This window comes from Doryrhamphus excisus, chromosome 7, assembly GCF_030265055.1.
Source record: "Doryrhamphus excisus isolate RoL2022-K1 chromosome 7, RoL_Dexc_1.0, whole genome shotgun sequence".
NCBI lineage: Eukaryota > Metazoa > Chordata > Actinopteri > Syngnathiformes > Syngnathidae > Doryrhamphus > Doryrhamphus excisus.
This window is the reverse complement of record NC_080472.1, coordinates 20428628-20451392: the sequence shown is the minus strand read 5'-3', so window position 1 is coordinate 20451392 and position 22765 is coordinate 20428628. Positions and strand designations below refer to the sequence as shown.

Here is a 22765-nt window from a genome sequence, read left to right as displayed (position 1 = left end):
GCGCTGTGGATGAGTTGTGTCACAGCGAGCAAAAATTGGGGGTGGGGTTGGGGGGGGGGTGCGCAGCAATTCAGAGGAATATGAGTGGGAATACTTCCAGGTAAGATGGGGTTTGGGAAGAAAGTGTGCACACACGCCAATAAAAGGCTCTGACTTTAGTGGAGAACAAGGCCGAGCAGTTTACAAACTTAATTCTCTCCAGATTTCCCGAGCGGCCGCGGCATTAAGCGAGCTCTTAATCGCTTGACTCGGTGCTATCTCGTCAGCGCACCTGCCCTCTCGCTTTCTTGCTGACTGGAGCTTTCGCGGACGGGGGAATTGTTTTTAAAGACAGGAATTTTTTTGCGGGTGTTGTGGAGGAATTACAATTTCGTATTGTGTGCCTGGGCCCGCTTCTAAGCGTGCTTCCAAAGAACTGGAAGACTCAAAGAGTAATTTGTGGAATCTCCCAAAAACCCAATCTTCTGCTTTCCCGCTGCGTTCCAGGTGGAGGTGGAAGTGGAGAGCATGGACAAAGCCGGCAACTTCATCGGCTGGCTGCACATCGAGGGCGTGAACCTGTCCGTGGCGCTGGTGGAGAACGCTCTGTCCAAGGTCCACTTTACGGCCGAGCGTAGCAGCTACTACAAAACGCTGGTGTCAGCGGAGGAGGGGTGCCGGCAAAGGAAGGAGAAGGTTGGTACCATATATATATTTTTTTTGGTTAAAAGATTTTCATTTTTAAAACACTTTGGAATTGCCATGTATTTCTGTGGATCACAATAGATGAAAATATGAGCTGTAAAACTCATATTACAAATATACAACATAAGCTGGGCAGAAATATTTCAATATTGAACAAAACAAAATTTGTTCTCAATCATAAAATAACTCCACACTCTTTATTGCTCTCTGGTTCTACCATATCTTACTTATTGTGTGGAAATATGAGCTAATAACTATAAAAGCAATCTTCACTGGCTAAATGTACTGCAAAAAAAGGCCAGTAAGGATAATTCATAATGCCGCCTCCAGAGAACATACTAACTCCTTATTTCTAAAATGACAAATACTTCAACTCGCTGATATAGTTCATCTTCAAACAGCTAAAATAATGCCTAATGGATGCTCATATCAACTTGTACTTCGGTACGTGACAAAAAATAAAAAAATGTAAAAAAAAATTGAAAAGAGAATTTTTTTTTAATTTTTAAAAAATAAAAAAAAATATATAAAAATTTATAAAATAAATTGATAAATAAAATATTTTTTTAAATACAAGGATAAAGAGTCTTGAACCAGTCAGGATGTGCTATATATATATATATATCACTATATTGACACTTACTATGGTACCCATTATGTCATTGGATGCTCATATCACCTTGTACTTTGGTACGTGACAAAAAATTAAAAAAAATAAAAAATTAAAAAAAAAATTTAAAAGATTAAAAAATGTTTTTTTTTAATTAAAAAAAATTATAAAAATTTATAAAATAAATTAATAAATTAAATAATTTTGTTAAATACAAGGATGAAGAGTCTTGAACCAGTCATGATGTGCTATATATATATATATATATATCACTATATTGACACTTACTATGGTACCCATTATGTCATTGGATGCTCATATCACCTCGTACTTTGGTATGTGACAAATAAATAAATAATTTAATAATAAATTTGTAAATATATAAATAAATATCAATTTAATCAAATAAATAAAAACAAAACAAAAAAGAACTTCAACTATATTAGGAAAGCAGGAATTCATGCAATAATTTTATGCCTGAATTTCCATTTAACAAGTGGTTATTTTCAAAAGGGATCCACTAAAAGGATCCACTTTTTCTCATTCAAAGCATGCAGCAACATTTCCCACCATTTACTGGTTTCATGCGCGTGGATGTTGGCGTGTTCGCGTATTTAATTAGCGAAGAAAAACATGTTTCTACACTTGAGGATGTGAGCACACATTGCAATAGTTTCGGTGGCTTGGTCAGGTCGGCGTTACGTACACAAAATGATCCGAAGACCCAATAGCGGCCATAAGAACTGAGACCAACCCAGTCCCGGTCCAGAACGCTACCATCATTTCCAGTTGAATCTTTGCCTGGTTTCCTTCTCCAAACAAACAAGAGCACACAGTCCCTGTCAGGTCTAATCTCACCGCTCTCCCACCGCTCAGTCGCGACACCTCCGATGACAACAAGCCCCCCCCACCCACCCCCACCCCACTTCCCCTTTTGGCCCAATCCAGACAGCTTGACTTCTACCGCAAGCTTTTGACTTGAGCTAACCTGAGCGCCGGCCGGCTCGGCCAGCCAGGCGGACGGTGATCACGTCGACGTTGCTTGGCCACAGGCGGGGGGGGGCCGCACATTGCATTGTTTGTGTGTAGTGAAAAGGAGTGTGTGTGTGTGTTTGTGTGTGTGTTTGTGTGTGTGTTTGTGTGTGTGTGTTGCCAACCAATGCATCGTTTGCAACTCGCAGGCAGCTGAGATGGGACTCTGTGCTCTAATTAACCCGTAGAGACGGGATAGTAGAAGAAAAGCTGAGATCTTTGCTTTTTTTTTTTTTTCCTCACCCCCCCTCGTCTCCTTGTTTGAAGTCATGGCTGGTTGTATGTATAGCGAGGGCAGATCACATGGCTTCCTGTCCCCGAGGCTGTGGTTACAGGAGGACATGCTGTGTCAGGATTCCCTGCAAGAAAAGAAGCTTGTCATAATGTACGCCCAGTGTGTGTGTGTGTGTGTGTGTGTGTGTATGTATATGTGTGTGTGTGTGTGTGTGTGTGTGTGTGTGTGCATTAATGAAAACTTTGCATCTGCGGTCCAGCGAGGAATTAGCACAACAACAAAAGAAGGTGGGGGGGATTTTGCTGCAGTTGCATCCTCAACCTAAAACTGCTTAGTTTGGTTGAGTGAATGAGGTTTTACTAGACCTTAGACCAGAGGATCCCGGTCACTAAAAGGTCTTGGGCACTAAACTGAAGCTTTCCAATGACCTTGACGAGAAGGTCGAAGGCTCATCGTCTATTCATTGCTAAGGTGAATGTAATTTGGGGTGTTGGTGGTTTTTTTCTAAGGTATAGGTAAAAGGTAAGGTAAAAGATTGACATTGGGAATAATGGCCATTCCTGTCCGCTCTTATTCTCCTCCAATCGTTTGTATGAGCGACATCGCCGAGCTATAAACTCGCGGTCATACAAACATTCAATTATTTCTTTACGTACCGCGCCCGCAACTCATCGTTATTTTCTTCATTGACCAATCTGAAGCTCGTTTTGATGACTGGAGGGGTGGGCAACCTGCGGCAGTGGTCCCCATCCTTGGTACTCCAACCTTACCGATGGAAATTAGCTTAGTCTTTTGATGCTAGTGTCGGATCTTTGTGTATAAACAAAGACAGTCAAAAATACTGGACAAAACACTGAAATTGGACCGTGACCCGATGGATGCGGACCCCTGGCTTCAACGTTTTGGGAATGATGCGGTGTCTAGTTTGAGCAAGGACAAAGTTTAACCCATGTTCAAACCCAACCCGACCCTCTTTTGATAGTGTTTTGTTCCGTCAATATTCTGCGTCCTTTCACTTGAAAGCAACGCAATCTAATTAAAGCAAACAAGCTGGTAATTGGAGTGTCCTATTTATGAACAGGTGAATCAACAATGGGCACCCCCACCCCTGCGGAAGTGGTCCCCATCCTTGGTGCTCCAACCTTACCAATGGAAAATTGCTTAGTCATTTGATGCTAGTGTCGGATCTTTGTGTATAAACAAAGACAGTCAAAAATACTGGACAAAACACTGAAATTGGACCATGACCCAATGGATGCGGACCCCTGGCTTTGAAGTTTTGGGAATGATGCGGTGTCTAGTTTGAGCAAGGACAAAGTTTAACCCATGTTCAAACCCAACCCGACCCTCTTTTGATAGTGTTTTGTTCCGTCAATATTCTGCGTCCGTTCACTTGAAAGCAACGCAATCTAATTAAAGCAAACAAGCTGGTAATTGGAGTGTCCTATTTATGAACAGGTGAATCAACAATGGGCACCTCCCCCAACGCCCCCTGCGGCAGTGGTCCCCATCCTTGGTACTCCAACATCACCTATGGAAATTATCTTAGTCATTCGATGCTAGTGTCGGATATTTCTGTATAAACAAAAACAGTCAAATTCTGAACAAAACACTGAAATTGGACCGCAACCCGATGGATGCGGACCCCTGGCTTTGAAGTTTTGGGAATGATGCGGTGTCTAGTTTGAGCAAGGACAATGTTTAACCCATGTTCAAACCCAACCCGACCCTCTTTTGATAGCGTCCATTCACTTGAAAGCAACGCAATCTAATTAAAGCAAACCAGCAGAGGAAGGAAACGAGCTGGTAATTGGAGTGTCCTATTTATGAACAGGTGAATCAACAATGGGCCACCCCCCCCCTGCGGAAGTGGTCCCCATCCTTGGTACTCCAACCTTACCGATGGAAATTAGCTTAGTCTTTTGATGCTAGTGTCGGATCTTTGTGTATAAACAAAGACAGTCAAAAATACCGAACAAAACACTGAAATTGGACCATGAACGGATGGATGCGGACCCCTGGCTTCAAAGTTTTGGGAATGATGCGGTGTCTAGTTTGAGCAAGGACAAAGTTTAACCCATGTTCAAACCCAACCCGACCCTCTTTTGATAGTGTTTTGTTCCGTCAATATTCTGCGTCCGTTCACTTGAAAGCAACGCAATCTAATTAAAGCAAACAAGCTGGTAATTGGAGTGTCCTATTTATGAACAGGTGAATCAACAATGGGCACCCCCCCCAACGCCCCCTGCGGCAGTGGTCCCCATCCTTGGTGCTCCAACCTTACCGATGGAAAATTGCTTAGTCATTTGATGCTAGTGTCGGATCTTTGTGTATAAACAAAGACAGTCAAAAAATACTGGACAAAACACTGAAATTGGACCATGAACCGATGGTTGCGGACCCCTGGCTTTGACAACAATGGGCACCCCCACCCCTGCGGAAGTGGTCCCCATCCTTGGTGCTCCAACCTTACCGTCATTTGATGCTAGTGTCGGATCTTTGTGTATAAACAAAGACTGAAAAAAAAAAATACTGAAACACTGAAATTGGACCATGACCCAATGGTTGCGGACCCCTGGCTTCAACGTTTTGGGAATGATGCGGTGTCTAGTTTGAGCAAGGACAAAGTTTAACCCATGTTCAAACCCAACCCAACCCTCTTTTGATAGCGTCCATTCACTTGAAAGCAACGCAATCTAATTAAAGCAAACCAGCAGAGGAAGGAAACGAGCTGGTAATTGGAGTGTCCTATTTATGAACAGGTGAATCAACAATGGGCACCCCCACCCCTGCGGAAGTGGTCCCCATCCTTGGTGCTCCAACCTTACCGATGGAAAATTGCTTAGTCATTTGATGCTAGTGTCGGATCTTTGTGTATAAACAAAGACAGTCAAAAAATACTGGACAAAACACTGAAATTGGACCATGAACCGATGGTTGCGGACCCCTGGCTTTGACAACAATGGGCACCCCCACCCCTGCGGAAGTGGTCCCCATCCTTGGTGCTCCAACCTTACCGTCATTTGATGCTAGTGTCGGATCTTTGTGTATAAACAAAGACTGAAAAAAAAAATACTGAAACACTGAAATTGGACCATGACCCAATGGTTGCGGACCCCTGGCTTCAACGTTTTGGGAATGATGCGGTGTCTAGTTTGAGCAAGGACAAAGTTTAACCCATGTTCAAACCCAACCCAACCCTCTTTTGATAGCGTCCATTCACTTGAAAGTAACGCAATCTAATTAAAGCAAACCAGCAGAGGAAGGAAACGAGCTGGTAATTGGAGTGTCCTATTTATGAACAGGTGAATCAACAATGGGCAACCCCCCACACCCCCCCATCAATAATAACCTGAATGTGCTTTCTGTTGAGCAAGGGCTTTTTTTCTGCTGTAATTACCCAACCTTGAAGGAGATTAACACACTCCACTGGGCCTCCGAGTGGCTTGAAGAGGAGGAGCGCCAAGAAAGAAAGAGGCGAGCAAAAGAGGATATGACAGGCCGTGTTGAAGATATTTCATGTCACGGGACTCCCGTCTTTTCATCGTTTGCCTTGCCCCCCCCCCCCCCCCCCCCTTTCAGTGCTGCCCCGTTCTTTTTCACAGCACCGCTCTTTTCATCTAGTCAATGTTCTCACATCCTTATGCTCGCCCTCTTCGCTTGTTCCCCTTCGCTCTTTATTTCTGTCCCGCTCCAACTAATCATCTTTGAATCCATTCTTATTAACTGGATTAATGCCTTGTCAGATGCCCTGCGTGGCGCCGCCCCCAGCTCCCCCTAAGTGCCTTTCATTTTTTTTTTTTTTTTTTTTGGAAGCTCCAGGACTCCAGGACTCCATGTCCCCATGGGCGGCGGTCAGTGTTTACTTTCATCTTTTTTTTTAGGAACCGTAGACCTTGGATTGCAGGGCTGCCTCGCCTCATACCGGAGCCATCCATCAGGGCCCGTCTGTCACGGCGGTTGAGGCGGCATTGTTTTGACATTGAGTATGGTGACACGTCCTCGGCGATGCTGTCTGATTTTTTTTTTTTGGACGGGATCCAGGGATCCTGGGACTGTCGTTCTGCCGCAGTACTCGGTCAACATATGATCATTCAATACTTATACAAGTCTTGGAATCAGACCTGGAATGGCGTCACACTGAATTACTTTGGAGCACCACAAGGTCAAAGCTCGTAGTTTCCGATCTAGTTCATTCCGAAGTTGATTCCTGAGATTGGGATCGGATCACCAAACCATCCAAGCATGCATTTATGGATCTTCTCTAAACTGCTCCTCCATACGACGGTCCAAAATTATTCATTCATTCATTTTCTCCCGTTTTTCCTCACAAGGGTCGCGGGGGTGCTGGAGCCTATCCCAGCTACTATCTTCGGGCGAGAGGCGGGGTACACCCTGGACTGGTCGCCAGCCAATCACAGGGCACATATAGACATATAGTGGTATAGACACTATACCACTATACTATAGTGATGGCCGAGGGTGGAATTGAACCCTGGTCTCCTAGCTGTGAGGTCTACGCACTAACCACTCGACCGCCGTGCCGCTCTTCCAAAATTAAATTAACAGAAATCCATCCGTCAATTTCCTATGCCAGGTATAGGTATATATCGCGGGTATGCTGGAGCCTATCCCAGCTGTCGTCAAGCGAGAGGCGGGGTCCACCCTGGACTGGTGGCCAACCAATCACAGGGCACATATAGACAAACAACCATTCACACTCACATTCATACCTATGGACAATTTGGAGTCGCTAATTAACCTAGCATGTAGCATTTGGAATGTGGGAGGAAACCGGAATACCCGGAGAAAACCCGCGGAGAACATGCAAACTTCACACAGAGATGGTCGAAGGTGGAATTGAACTCGGGTCTCCTAGCTGTGAGGTCTCCGCGCTAACCACTCGACCCGCCGTGCAGCCCAGCCTCTGATTTACTTCTAAGAAATTTACCACTTCCACACATAATGGGAGAACATTTTTGGGACATGCTGTGGTTGACCCGCAGTGTTAGGCCATGTAAGCTAATGTCTCAATGTTTTGTCTCATTACCGCCATCTTGTGACCACAATACTACATAGCACCCAACCCAAGACTTCCCGATCTCTCCGACTGTGTCGCCTACATGCTCCCCACTTGTCCACCGTGCGAACCATTGTGAACCTCAGCAGCAGCAAGTACAATCATGAACACACAACTCACTTTCTGTATTCTCTCTCTGGACCCGCCGTCCCCCGAAACCTGTTCAAGGTTCCTACCTTTCATCACATTTTTACCTGTCGTCACAGTCCCTTAGCAGGGAACACGCTGTGCAGGAATCGAGATATAATTGATCCTTTTAGCGGCGCTAATAGCCTCGTGCGTCTTTTTGCTAGCACGAAGGATTGTTTCCACTTTGTGCGTCTTTTACCTGGCAGGTGGCGTGGACAATTTTTTTTTTCCCCACAAGTACCCATGGATGTCTTGTTTGTGTTCTTTTCTTTTCTATTAATACCAGCGCTCCGTGTATCCGTCTTGCACCCCCCCCCCCCCCCCCACCCGGGGGGCCAATCGGAATGCTTTCAGGGTTGCACAATCTCGGCCTTCTTTTTGTCCCGCTATACCTCGTTCCTTCTTTTTGTTATGGCAATAACGCTCTGCAGTCGGTGTCACGCAAAAAAATGCGAGTTGCTATTTTCCACTAGTCCTAGAAGGTGGCTTCAGAGCCATGTAAGGGTGTACTGGCACTACCCCCCCCCAAAAAAAAAAAGTCTAGCCTACTTCCAATGGAATGATCTCTCATGTGAGTACACACTAAGTGAATAATGCGTCCATATGCCGGCAATGGTAGCTGCAGTTGGCCTGTTTGGCCTGGTTGCTATTGTGTCAAATCACAAGCAAGATGGAGGTCGCAGGGCTTTTTTTTTTTTTTTTTTTTTTTTTTTATAGCGAGCCAGTGTGAGAGCACGGGTGGGATCGGCACAATGAGAGGACATTATTGCCTGCAGGGTGGCCACAATGAGCGAGGCGACCCGTATAAGACCTCTGTGGAAAAAAAAAAAAAAGGATGGAAAGGACGGTTCATGCAGAATCCCCGCAATTCCGCATTTTTTTTTGTGTGTGTGTGTGTGTCGTTTTTGTGTATTACCTGTCTTCACGTCTCACTTCTGAACACACAAACAAGACCACACCAAAAGCTGACGGCGCCTTTTTCATCAAGCTAAGATGACATAATATGACTTTTAGTACGCTCGCAAAAGTCTTGCAGACACTCCGGCTGTCTCTTCCCTGCTTACTCAAAGCCAGTCGGGGGGAGAAAAAAAAAAAAATACATGCACATACTCTCTCTGGGGGCCGCCACTCCCCATGTAGACAGCGGGGCCGGACCCCGGGCGCCCTGAGGCGGTGACAGAAAGACAGAGAAGCAGATCAGTGGAGTCGCTGATGTGTGTGTGTGTGTGTAAATTTGCTCTCCACATATTTATCCACTTTTTCCAACTCGGTCCCCCCCCCCCCCCCTCCCCCCTGTCTTGAAAGTGCTGCAAATTCAGCGAATACAAACGTACATGCGAGTGCGCATTGGCGTGGCACGGTGATCAAGGGGATATGAAACCTGCCCAGGCGCTCAGGATGAGGCGGCGGCGGCAGCGGCAGCCCCCCCCCGTACCTTTTTGTGCTGGCTGAATTATGCATGTACACAAGTTGCGGAATTACACGCTGACTTGGACCGAGTCATCTGCCAAAGCGCATCCAGCCGCAAAGACGCCGCAACGAGGATCACACGCACTTTATGTTTCAGGTGGCCGCCATGATATAAGATAAGATAAGATAAGCCTTTAATTTGCATTGCACAGCAGCAAGAGTACAGAAACAGTTAAGCAGTACAAAATACACAATATTAAAAAATAAACAATGGTAATGGTTTAATTTCATTTGAACATGCATCAGATTACAATTGAATGCATCCCATAATCAGTTCACAGTTCCACATGTCCAAAAGGAGTAGGAAGAAGCAAAGCTTATTAAATCCTACCCCTCCATCTGGTACTTTTACAATCAGTAACTGTTACATTTGTTCACTTCCTGCTTTCCTAATATAATTTAAGTTTTTTTTTTTTTTAACTTTATTATTTTTTTTTATGTTATTTGATTTTCCACGTCCAAAATTAGCGCATTTACTTCTTGACCCCTCAATGGCCCGTAACTGTTACATTTGTTCACTTCCTGCTTTCCTAATATAATTTAAGTTGTTTTTTTAAACTTTATTTTATTTTATTTTTTTTAATTTTTATGTTATTTGATTTTCCACATGTCCAAAAGGAAGTAGGAAGAAGCAAAGCTTATTAAATCCTACCCCTCCATCTGGTACTTTTACAATCAGTAACTGTTACATTTGTTCACTTCCTGCTCTCCTAATATAATTTAAGTTTTTTTTTAAAACTTTATTTTATTTATTTATTTATTTTTGTTATTTGATTTTTCACATGTCCAAAAAGAGTAGGAAGAAGCAAAGTTTATTAAATCCTACCCAACCATCTGGTACATTTGTTCACTTCCTGCTTTCCTAATATAATTTAAGTGTTTTTTTAAACTTTATTTTATATTTTATTTTTATGTTATTTGATTTTCCACATGTCCAAAAGGAGTAGGAAGAAGCAAAGCTTATTAAATCCTACCCATCCATCTGGTACTTTTACAATCAGTAACTGTTACATTTGTTCACTTCCTGCTTTCCTAATATAATTTAAGTTTTTCTTTTTAAACTTTATTTTTTTATTTTTTTATTTTTATGTTATTTGATTTTCCACATGTCCAAAATTAGCGCATTTACTTCTTGACCGCTCAATCACCCGGGTAGTTAACAACTAACTCACTGACTGAGTCTAAGCGGGAATACATAGGAAGGTATATGATGCAGGTCTTTAGCAGCCTGCTAGCTTGTTGTTGACACATGGAAACCCGAAAGGAATATTCCACCCCTGGGAATCCGATTATATATTCATTCGGATTGGCACTTTTTTTTTTTTTCGGAATGAGGTGTATACAAAGGTTAGCTTATTTCCGTTGGAATTGGAATATTTGGGTCCATGTATACGTGGCTATTGTCGGCTTTGCAGGGGATCCTTGACCACTTTTTTGCATACCTATGTCAAAAATCCATCCATAACCTCCTTCTTTCAAATTTCCCTCCCCCATCCTCAATCATTGACCCCCCCCAGCACCCCCACCTCACATGCTCTCCGAACTGTGATGTGAATGCAAAGAGCTATGATGCTATGGGCTTCCCAATGAATGTTTGCTAACACAAATGGGAAGTTGTTTTATTTCACCTGAAGGATGGTCATGCCGTGACCTTGTTGTGACCTTGTGAGTCAAGCATCCTTGTTCCTACATGGACACTTGCAACCACAATTCAAGAGACGAAGGATGCATGTTTGACTTTTTTTTTTTTTTTTTTTTTTACTCCCCTCAAATGTCCTTTATATTTAGGTCAGTCTACTTTCACTTTGTTCCGGCTCCTGGCTGGATGGGCCGCTGAAAACACTGGAGGTCCACAGAAAAGAGAACACTCTGCTCGTTTTGTGTGTGTTGGTGCATTTTTACAGAGTCTCTCTCTTCCTCCCGCCCTCATGCCTTGGGGAGCGACGGTTACATAAACCCACCCTCATCATCTCTGCCTTTGCTTTACTCTCCTACCCGTCTGCCCTCCCATTTGGTAAAAAAAAATTGAAGTTACTTCACATGTCGGGGGTTTAGTCGTACCGGTTGTTCCCCCCCTCGTACAGTCATGTGACATCCTTGTTAACCTTTAGGCCGCCCCCCCCCGGTTGTCCCCTAACTGTCTTAGCCTCGCCTCCCCAATGGAAGGTGTGATCAGGCAGAAAAATGATCAGGCGTCCTTCTTTGGAGCGAAGCGAGCCAGACAACGGTGCCCTGGAAAAGAAAAAAAAAAAAAAAGTGAGTCAGTTGTCATGGCAACACGGCAGCAACCTGGGAGAGAGCACCCTGTTAATTAAAAAGTTGATTTATGGCCCTTAAATTGCATACTTACACACTGTAACGCCAAGGTAGTCTCCCTGCTTTAATCACTGGCTGATTCTCTACGCGGGTCCTTTTCTGGCGCTCCGACAATGGATGTGGCGGAGTGGATGCCGAGGTTCGCGGCTGCAGACAGTTCGAGCCCAGGTGGGCTTCGCTCTACTTGGCATGGGTTTTTGTAAGGCAGACACCAGGACGTCATTCGGTGGATCGGAAATATAAACCGCAATCAAGCTGAGCAAATAGTTGCAGCAATCAAGAACAGATCGAGTCGACTTGTAAACAAAAAGCCGCTATTCCCCTCGGGAACGCCATGTGCACCCGGAGATTATGCTGAAATGCCGAAGAAAGAAATGAAGTGCAGCATGATTGTGGTAAATTTTGCTGTACGCTGATATAATGCTGATGTACTTTTATGATGGGAATCTCCTTATGGGGCCTCAGGGTGGCCTGAGTGTGGGGCCTCAGGGTGGCCTGAGTGTGGGGCCTCAGGGTGGCCTGAGTGTGAGGCCTCAGGGTGGCCTGAGTGTGGGGCCTCAGGGTGGCCTGAGTGTGGGGCCCCAGGGTGGCCTGTGCGTATATGGGGGCCGCAGGGTGGCCTGTGCGTATATGGGGGCCGCAGGGTGGCCTGTGCGTATATGGAGGCCCCAGGGTGGCCTGTGCGTATATGGGGGCCGCAGGGTGGCCTGTGCGTATATGGAGGCCCCAGGGTGGCCTGTGCGTGCGTATATGGAGGCTCCGGGGTGGCCTGTGCGTGCGTATATGGGGGCCCCGGGGTGGCCTGTGCGTGCGTATATGGGGGCCCCGGGGTGGCCTGTGCGTGCGTATATGGGGGCCCCGGGGTGGCCTGTGCGTATATGGAGGCCCCGGGGTGGCCTGCGTTAATGGGGGCCCCCGGGGTGGCCTGCGTCTATGGGGGCCCCCGGGGTGGCCTGCGTCTATGGAGGCCCCCGGGGTGGCCTGCGTCTATGGGGGCCCCCGTGGTGGCCTGCGTATATGGTGGCCCCGGGGTGGCCTGCGTATATGGGGGCCCCGGGGTGGCCTGCGTATATGGGGGCCCCGGGGTGGCCTGCGTATATGGGGGCCCCCGGGGTGGCCTGCGTATATGGGGGCCCCGGGGTGGCTTACGTATATGGGGGCCCCGGGGTGGCTTGCGTATATGGTGACCCTAGGGTGGGTGGCCTGCGTGTATGGTGGTCTCGTGGCCCCACAGTCAGGGGTTCTGGAAGATCTGGGGTCGTATCTCCGTTTGGAGGTTCTGTAGGACCCACACAGGCCGACAAATCCACTTGTGTTCTGAAGCGCTGATTTGAGGCGAGAAAGAGACTTTCATGTCCCGAAGATCCAGTGTCCATATCGCGAGTCCTCGGCGCTTGGGGCAGCCAGCTCTGTAATTGGCCACTCGGTGCCCCCCCCCCCCCCCCCCCCCTTCGATGCCCTCGAACTGTCCCACTTGTCTCCATACGTTGTTGCTGATCACCTTCAGGGTTTTGTGTGCTCTGGTTTTGCATAGCGGCGCCCTTCTTCAAGATCACAGGTGTAACTTTGCTCCAGTTACATATGCACCAGCATGCCCTGTTTCCATGGTAACGACATACCCCCCCTTAACACACACACACACACATTCCAGCAGCCAGGTAGCTTCACCTAATAATATTAAAAAAAAGCCCACATTACAGACACAGAAGTGGATCAGTTTGTGGCCATTTTGTGGCAATGATCACCTGAGGTTCTTCCCAAGCTCCTTAATTTGGTCTGTATTCCTGTGTGTGGGGGGGTAATATTAATCGTGTAAGCGGCATGTTGAGTATCCTCCTCTCTTTTGATGGTGCAAACATCTGCCGTCTGTGATGTGAAGCCAGGGTAGGATCTCTTCTGCTGCTTTATGACCACCGTCCACCGACGCCGCTTTAATGCATCATTTCTCCGCAAGGAAACCGCAACCGTGAGGTTTATCCTATCATGGCGTCCACCGCCTTCTTGCTCTGCCCTGAAGAGTCGCCATGAGGTGGAAGTGGTCTCCTATCGGAGTTTTCTTAAATTGCTGTCCTCAAGGAAGGAGTGCGGGGTGGGGTCAAGTATACCATGGTGTGAACCTCACAGCTATGGAAGACCTTATCCTCTTGACTACATTAGCTTACATTACATACCATACGTAAGTAATACAGTACATAAGACACAATACCACATAAAGACATTTTTTGGTACTTGAAATTTTGGTTGGTTTAGCGGTCTTCATTTGTCCTTACTAGACTCACAGGGGGTATGCTTGACCCTGTCCCAGCTACCTTTAGGATTAGGATACACCCTGGACTGGTTGCCAGCCAATCACAGGGCACATATAGACAAACAACCATTCACACTCACATTCATACCTATGGACAATTTGGAGTCGCTAATTAACCTAGCATGTTTTTGGAATGGGGGAGGAAACCGGAGTCCCTGTCGAAAACCACGCATGCATGGGGATAACGTGCAAACTCCACACAGAGATGGCCGAGGGTGGGATTGAACTTGGGTCTCTTAGCTTTGCGATCTGCACGCTAACCACCTAGCATGTTTTTGGAATGTGGGAGGAAACCGGAGTCCCTGTCGAAAACCACACATACACGGGGAGAACATGCAAACTCCACGCAGAGATGCCCGGGGGTGGAATTGAACTCGGGTCTCCTAGCTGTGACCTCTGCATGCTAACTACTCGCTAACCACCTAGCATGTTTTTGGAATGGGGGAGGAAACCAGAGTCTCTGTCGAAAACCGTGAATGCATGGGGGGAGAACATGCAAACTCCACACAGAGATGGCCGAGGGTGGGATTGAACTCGGGTTTCTTAGCTTTGAGATCTGCATGCTAACCACTCGCTAACCACCTAGCATGTTTTTGGAATGTGGAAGGAAACCGGAGTCCCTGTAGAAAACCACACATACACGGATAGAACATGCAAACTCCACACAGAGATGCCCGAGGGTGGGATTGAACTCGGGTTTCTTAGCTGCGAGGTCTGCGCACTAACCACTCACTAACTACCTAGCATGTTTTTGGAATGGGGAAGGAAACCGGAGTCCCTGTCGAAAACCACGCATGCATGCGGAGAACATGCAAACTCCACGCAGAGATGGCCGAGGGTGGGATTGAACTCGGGTTTCTTAGCTGTGAGCTCTGCATGCTAACCACTCGCTAACCACCTAGCATGTTTTTGGAATGGGGAAGGAAACCGGAGTCCCTGTAGAAAACCACACATACACGCGGAGAACATGCAAACTCCACACAGAGATGCCCGAGGGTGGGATTGAACTCGGGTCTCCTAGCTGCGAGGTCTGCGCGCTAACCACTCGTCCCCCGTGCAGCCCCTTTTTGCAAGACATAGTGTAAAAAATCAAAAGTCTGTAGACTAAAATACCTGAAAATGTCTCCCTGCAAGCGTGGTCACGCTGGCTAAGTTCCACTTCCCCCTTAAACAGTCCTCGCCTTCAACGCTATAATGTAAAGTCATATAATGGCGAGGCAGCCGCCCAATTGTTCAACCAATTGCCTCCCGCTAACACGATACGCTGGCGATGCGTGACTTCCATTTTTACAGCCTGTCAAGTACTGCAGCCGTTGTGTGGCTGACATGTTTTGTTACCGTGTTTGCATGTATGTACGGCCTTGCAGGCTCGGCGGCGGTCCTGTTGCATTAGTCCCCAATCCGCCCAACCTGGGCCCCCATTGTCCCCAAGGCCGCTCATATATGTGTTGTGTGCATTTATATTGCCTTGTGTATCGGAATACGAGCCAGGCAACGAGGATGGAGTAAATCAGTTTTCCTCAAGCCCCAGCCCCCCTCCCCCCCCCCCCCCTTCTCCCCCCCTCTCCACCCCCGCCCCTTTGAGCTCAAGTCGGCATGACAAGGTGAGACGTTGGGGTTAATGTACCATCGACAACCCTGCTTAACCTTGGGGGCGGGTGTTTTAGGCATGGATGCTTGCATTTGCTTTGTCCTTTCGCTCGGAATGTTGTCATTGCACCGCTCTGACGGACGTCCTCGGCGATGAAACTGTTCCGAGGGCCACATTTTCACAAAGTTAACCATGCCTTTGCCGCTGTTCTTATTTTGTACAGAATGATTAATGAAATGATTACAATTTTTCATTATAAGTCCGCTGTGGCGACTCCGTAATCAGGGAAAAAAAACCAAGTTAATCAGGATTAATGACCATTTTCAGCTACATCTGAAACTTTGTTTAACAGAACAATAGACAGGAAAATGACAGGAAATAACTCTACAAATATAGAGTGGAACCTTGGTTAGCATCCGCCCTAGTTAATGTGTGTTCCGGTTAACATAGAAAATGTATTCCTCTGACAACATCAGACTGTTAAGTTGCTCGACTTCTGTAAACACGGCTCGTTGAAACTTTAACAGAACAATAAATGACAGGAAACAATTCTACAAATATAGAGTGGAACCTTGGTTAGCATCCGCCCCCCGGTTAACATAGAAAATGTATTCCTCAGACAACATCAGACTGTTAAGTTGCTCGACTTCTGTAAACACGGCTCGTTGAAACGTTAACAGAACTATAAATGACAGGAAACAATTCTACAAATATCGAGTGGAACCTTGGTTAGCATCCGCCCCGGTTAGTATGTGTTCCGGTTAACATTGAAAATGTATTCCACAGACAACATCAGACTAAGTTGCTCGACTTCTGTAAACACGGCTTGTTGAAACTTTAACAGAACAATAAATGACAGGAAACAATTCTACAAATATAGAGTGAAACCTTGGTTAGCATCCGCTCTGGTTAGTGTGTGTTCCGGTTTACATACAAAATGTATTCCTCAGACAACATCAGACTGTTACGTTGCTCGACTTCTGTAAACACGGCTCGTTGAAACTTTGACAGAACAACAAATGACAGGAAATAACTCTACAAATATAGAGTGGAACCTTGGTTAGCATCCACCCTGGTTAGTGTGTGTTCCGGTTAACATAGAAAATGTATTCCTCAGACTGTTAAGTTACTCGACTTCTGTAAACACGGCTCATTGAAACTTTAACAGAACAATAAATGACAGGAAACAATTCTACAAATATAGAGTGGAACCTTGGTTAGCATCCGCCTTGGTTAGTGTGTGTTCCGGTTAACATAGTAAATGTATTCCTCAGACAACATCATACTGTTACGTTGCTCGACTTCTGTAAACACGGCTCGTTGAAACTGTAACAGAACAATAAATGACAGGAAACAATTTTACAAATATAGAGTGGAACGTTGGTTAGCATCCGCCCTGGTTAGTGTGTGTTCCGGTTAACATAGAAAATGTATTCCTCAGACTGTTAAGTTACTCGACTTCTGTAAACACGGCTCGTTGAAACGTTAACAGAACAATAAATGACAGGAAACAATTCTACAAATATCGAGTGGAACCTTGGTTAGCATCCGCCCTGGTTAGTATGTGTTCCGGTTAACATTGAAAATGTATTCCACAGACAACATCAGACTAAGTTGCTCGACTTCTGTAAACACGGCTCGTTGAAACATTAACAGAACAATAAACGACAGGAAACAATTCTACAAATATAGAGTGGAATCTTGGTTAGCATCCGCCCTGGTTAGTGTGTGTTCCGGTTAACATACAAAATGTATTCCTCAGACAACATCAGACTGTTAAGTTGCTCGACTTCTGTAAACACGGCTCGTTGAAACTTTAACAGAACAATAAATGACAGGAAACTATTCTACAAATATAGAGTGGAACCTTGGTTAGCATCCACCCTGGTTAGTATGTGTTCCGGTTAACATCGAAAATGTATTCCACAGACAACATCACACTGTTAAGTTGCTCGACTTCTGTAAACACGGCTCGTTGAAACTTTAACAGAACAATACATGACAGGAAATAACTCTACAAATATAGAGTGGATCCTTGGTTATCATCCGCCCTGGTTAGTGTGTGTTCTGGTTAACATAGTAAATGTATTCCTCAGACAACATCAGACTGTTACGTTGCTCGACTTCTGTAAACACGGCTCGTTGAAACTTTAACAGAACAATAAATGACAGGAAACTATTCTACAAATATAGAGTGGAACCTTGGTTAGCATCCACCCTGGTTAGTATGTGTTCCGGTTAACATTGAAAATCTATTCCTCAGACAACATCAGACTGTTAAGTTGCTCGACTTCTGTAAACACGGCTCGTTGAAACTTTAACAGAACAATAAATGACAGGAAACTATTCTACAAATATAGAGTGGAACCTTGGTTAGCATCCACCCTGGTTAGTATGTGTTCCGGTTAACATCGAAAATGTATTCCACAGACAACATCACACTGTTAAGTTGCTCGACTTCTGTAAACACGGCTCGTTGAAACTTTAACAGAACAATAAATGACAGGAATTAACTCTACAAATATAGAGTGGAACCTTGGTTAGCATCCGCCCCCGGTTAACATAGAAAATGTATTCCTCAGACAACATCAGACTGTTAAGTTGCTCGACTTCTGTAAACACGGCTCGTTGAAACGTTAACAGAACTATAAATGACAGGGAACAATTCTACAAATATAGAGGGGAACCTTGGTTAGCATCCGCCCCGGTTAGTGTGTGTTCCGGTTAACATTGAAAATGTATTCCTCAGACTGTTAAGTTGCTCGACTTCTGTAAACACGGCTCGTTGAAACGTTGTTTAACAGAACAATAAATGACAGGAAATAACTCTACAAATATAGAGTGGAATCTTGGTTAGCATCCGCCTCGGTTAGTGTGTGTTCCGGTTAACATAGAAAATGTATTCCTCAGACTGTTAAGTTACTCGACTTGTGTAAACACGGCTCGTTGAAACTTTAACAGAACAATAAATGACAGGAAACAATTCTACAAATATAGAGTGGAACCTTGGTTAGCATCCGCCCCCCGGTTAACATAGAAAATGTATTCCTCAGACAACATCAGACTGTTAAGTTGCTCGACTTCTGTAAACACGGCTTGTTGAAACTTTAACAGAACAATAAATAACAGGAAACGATTCTACAAATATAGAGTGGAATCTTGGTTAGCATCCGCCTCGGTTAGTGTGTGTTCCGGTTAACATACAAAATGTATTCCTCAGACAACATCAGGGTGATTTTTGGTCCTCTTTGTGACTTGACACTGGAAACAAGCATCGGTTCCTCCAAACGAGATGTTTCTTGCAAAACCTCCATCATATAAACGCTTACAGTAAATGTTTCATCTTACTCTTTGCTGCATTTTAGAGCGTTTAATGTTCCAAAAAAAAAAAAAAAAGCAAATGAGTGGAGACAGGGGAAGACACGGAAAGAAGAAAGTGTCCTCCACTGAGTTAATGAAGCATTCTCTCCGAGGAGGATTCATTAGTGATATAATAGGGTCTAAATTGATTTACAAAGGGCATTCTTATGAATAACATGCTCTTATTGATTTCAATTGTCCTCAAAGCGTGATTGGCTAATGAAAGAACATTGGCGCTTACTTCTCTGTCGCTCCGAACGCGTTACGTCGACGTAGCATGACAGCAGGATGATGGCGTCCCACGCTGAGGTGCGTGTCTTCCGAGGACGTGTTCTCCACTGATTCATTGTGTTTACGCAGCGTGTGAAGACGCCGTGTTCTTTTAGGGAGGCGCGCTCTATTCTGAGTCGCGTGATTAATCATAACTTTCTGTTATGATTAATTTCATGTAGGGAAAAAAAAAAAAAACTCAAGGTTCTCTTTGACACGTCACCCTTCAGATGAAACCTGCTGCTTTTTGATCACGTTTGTTTATGCTAAAACAAAGATGGCGTCCTTCTTAATGGAAGTGCCACAGGGCCGTCTTTTTAAAGCGGCGCTCTCCGTCTGGCGTTCTGTCCCCCCATCTGTGGTGCGTGCGGTATTCACCCGCCATTGCTCACCTGTATCATAATGCTTTCAATTAGGGATATTCAAAATATCGATATTTCCTTTCAGATCGATAACAAAAACAAGCTTATTGTTTATATCGATATATCGTTATTTTTTAAATTAGCCTTAAAGTGTGCAGCTATGGATGTTCAACTTGTCACGTTTGTAGCTCGCGTCTTGCTCCAATGTTCATTGTCCATTGTTAGTTTTGAGCACCCCTTTGCTACGCGGGGTGATCATATGTAGATACGGAGGAGGAGAGGCTGCATAGCGGGAGTTAACAGCGAAAAAGAAAATAATATTATATTATTATGATTATTTACATTTTAATACCACTTTGCATGTATATTTGGCTTTGACTTTTGGGACACAAGCACATAATAATAATAATAATAATAATAATAATAATAATAATAATAATAATAATAATAATAATAATAATAATAATAATAATAATAATAATAATAATAATAATAATAATAATAATAATAATAATAATAATAATGTCAATAATGATAATAATACTACTATTATATTAATATTGTTGTTAATAATATTAATATTGTTGTTAATAATATTAATATAATAATGGTAGTAATATTACAAAATACTCCTGGAAAAAGGAGCACAAGCACAATAATAGTAATACAAATAATGATAATAATACTACTATTATATTAATATTGTTGTTAATAATATTAATATAATAATGGTAGTAATATTATTATTATAACAAAATAATAATAATAATAATAATAATAATAATAATAATATAATAACATTACTATAACTAATAATAATAATAATAATAATAATATAATAACATTACTATAACTAATAATAATAATAATAATTCTAATAAAAATAACAATAATAATAATAATAATACATTGAGAAACACACTTTACATCAAATAAATGATTTCAAAGTGCACATATAGCAGATTGCATGACACTTTTACATGTAAAATATATGTAAAAATATAGGTGTAAAAATGGACTGTTACGTGTAAAATACTACATAATCCCCCCCCCCGTCAATTTTGTTAAATCAATGCGGCCCGCGAGTCAAAAAGTTTGCCCACCCCTGGTCTAAACTCACTTTGTGGGGAAAAAAATATTGTGAGTTACTGTATATGGTACATCGATATTCAAATGAAATATATCAGGATATGAGTTTTTGGTCCATATCGCCAAGCTCTACCTTCAATCTCTCCTGTCAAGGAAATTGTTGGTTGGGGAGATGGGCCCCTTTGGGGACCTGGCAGACTTCATGTAAATTCACATCTTCATGTAATACTTGTAATACTTACTGGTTTTGCTTCAAGTACGCTCAATAAATGTATAGAAATGTTTGCGGTAAACACGGTTGATGTTTGCAATGAATGTGTTCGATGTTCTCGGTGAACCATGTTTGATGTTCATTGGGTGAACGATCTCCACATTTGAACAATAGAAATATCCAAATTACATGAATGTTGTGTTCGATGTTTGTTGGCGGTTCAAGTTCGTTGATGATCGCGGTGAACAACGTTCATCACATTTGAATGAAAAGGAGGTGTTCTTTTGTGTAAGGGTTTAATTTTGGTTAACAAATTAAATATTTGTGATGGGATGTTCGATGTTCGATTAGTGGTGAACCATGTTCGATGTTCTTGGTGAACCATGTTTGATGTTCATTGGATAAACGATCTTCACATTTGAACAAAATAAATATCCAAATCATATGAATGTTGTGTTCGATGTTTGCTAGCGGTGAACCATGCTTGATGCGAACAAGTTCGTTGATGATCGCGGTGAACAACGTTCATCACATTTGAATGAAAAGGTGTTCTTTTGTGTAAGGGTTTAATTTTGGTTAACAAATAAAATATTTGTGATGGGATGTTCGATGTTCGATTAGTGGTGAACCATGTTCGATGTTCTTGGTGAACCATGTTTGATGTTCATTGGGTTAACGATCTTCACATTTGAACAATACGTGCGAAACATTTGAACAAAATGAATATCCAAATTATATGAATGTTGTGTTCGATGTTTGTTGGCGGTTCAAGTTCGTTGATGATCGCGGTGAACAACGTTCATCACATTTGAATGAAAAGGAGGTGTTCTTTTGTGTAAGGGTTTAATTTTGGTTAACAAATAAAATATTTGTGGTGGGATGTTCGATGTTCGATTAGTGGTGATCCATGTTTGATGTTCATTGGGTGAAGGATATTCACATTTGATGTTCGATTAGTGGTGAACCATGTTCAATGTTCTTGGTGAACCATGTTTGATTTTCATTGGATGAACGATCTTCACATTTGAACAATACGTGCGAAACATTTGAACAAAATAAATATCCAAATTACATGAATGTTGTGTTCGATGTTTGTTGGCGGTGAACCATGCTTGATGCGAACAAGTTCGTTGATGATCGCAGTGTCACGTGTGAATGAAAATGAGGTGTTGTTTTTGTGTAAGGGTTTAATTTTGGTTAACAAATTAAATATTTATGGTGGGATGTTCGATGTTTGTGGTGAATCATGATAGCGGTGAACCATGTTCGATGTTCTTGGTGAACCATGTTTGATGTTCATTGGATGAAGGATCTTCACGTTTGAACAATTAGAGCAAAACATTTGAACAAAATAAATATCCAAATTACATGAATGTTGTGTTCGATGTTCGATGTTATGCTTGATGTGAACAAGTTCGTTGATGATCGCGGTGAACAATGTTGATAGTGATCATGATAGTGATGAACCATGTTCGATGTTCTTGGTGAACCATGTTCGATGTTCATTGGGTGAATTTCACATTTGAATGGAAAAAGTGTGTAAGGTTTTAATTTTGGTTAACAAATAAAATATTTGTGGCGGGATGTTCGATGTTCTTGGTGAAGCATGTTCGATGTTCGTTTTGATTATGCTCCGTTTGCGGTAAACATGTTGCTCATGGTTGATGTTTGTGGTGAACTTTGGTGTTCGCTTGCTGTGAGCCATGTTCGATGTTCATCACATTTGAATGAAAAAGCATCCAAAAGGTGTTTTTTTGTCCAAGGGTTGAATTTTGGTTAACAAATTAAATATTTGTTTTGGGATGTTCGATGTTTGTGGTGAATCATGTTAGTGGTGAACCATGTTCGATGTTCTTGGTGAACCATGTTTGATGTTCATTGGGTGAAGTATCTTCACATTTGAACAATACAAGCGAAACATTTGTGTTGGGATGTTCGATGTTTGTGGTGAATCATGATAGTGGTGAACCATGTTCAATGTTCTTGGTGAACCATGTTTGATGTTCATTGGGTGAATT

General features: G+C 43.4%; 1 protein-coding gene across 1 annotated transcript in view; it reads left to right on the top strand.

Moving 5' to 3' along the window:
• snd1 (staphylococcal nuclease and tudor domain containing 1) overlaps positions 1 to 22765 on the top strand; it is a 176080-nt gene that overhangs the window by 107499 nt on the left and 45816 nt on the right. The window contains exon 17 of the mRNA XM_058078020.1: positions 487 to 675. Within this exon, the coding sequence (XP_057934003.1) occupies positions 487 to 675 (189 nt within the window). The remainder of the gene's footprint in view (positions 1 to 486; positions 676 to 22765) is intronic.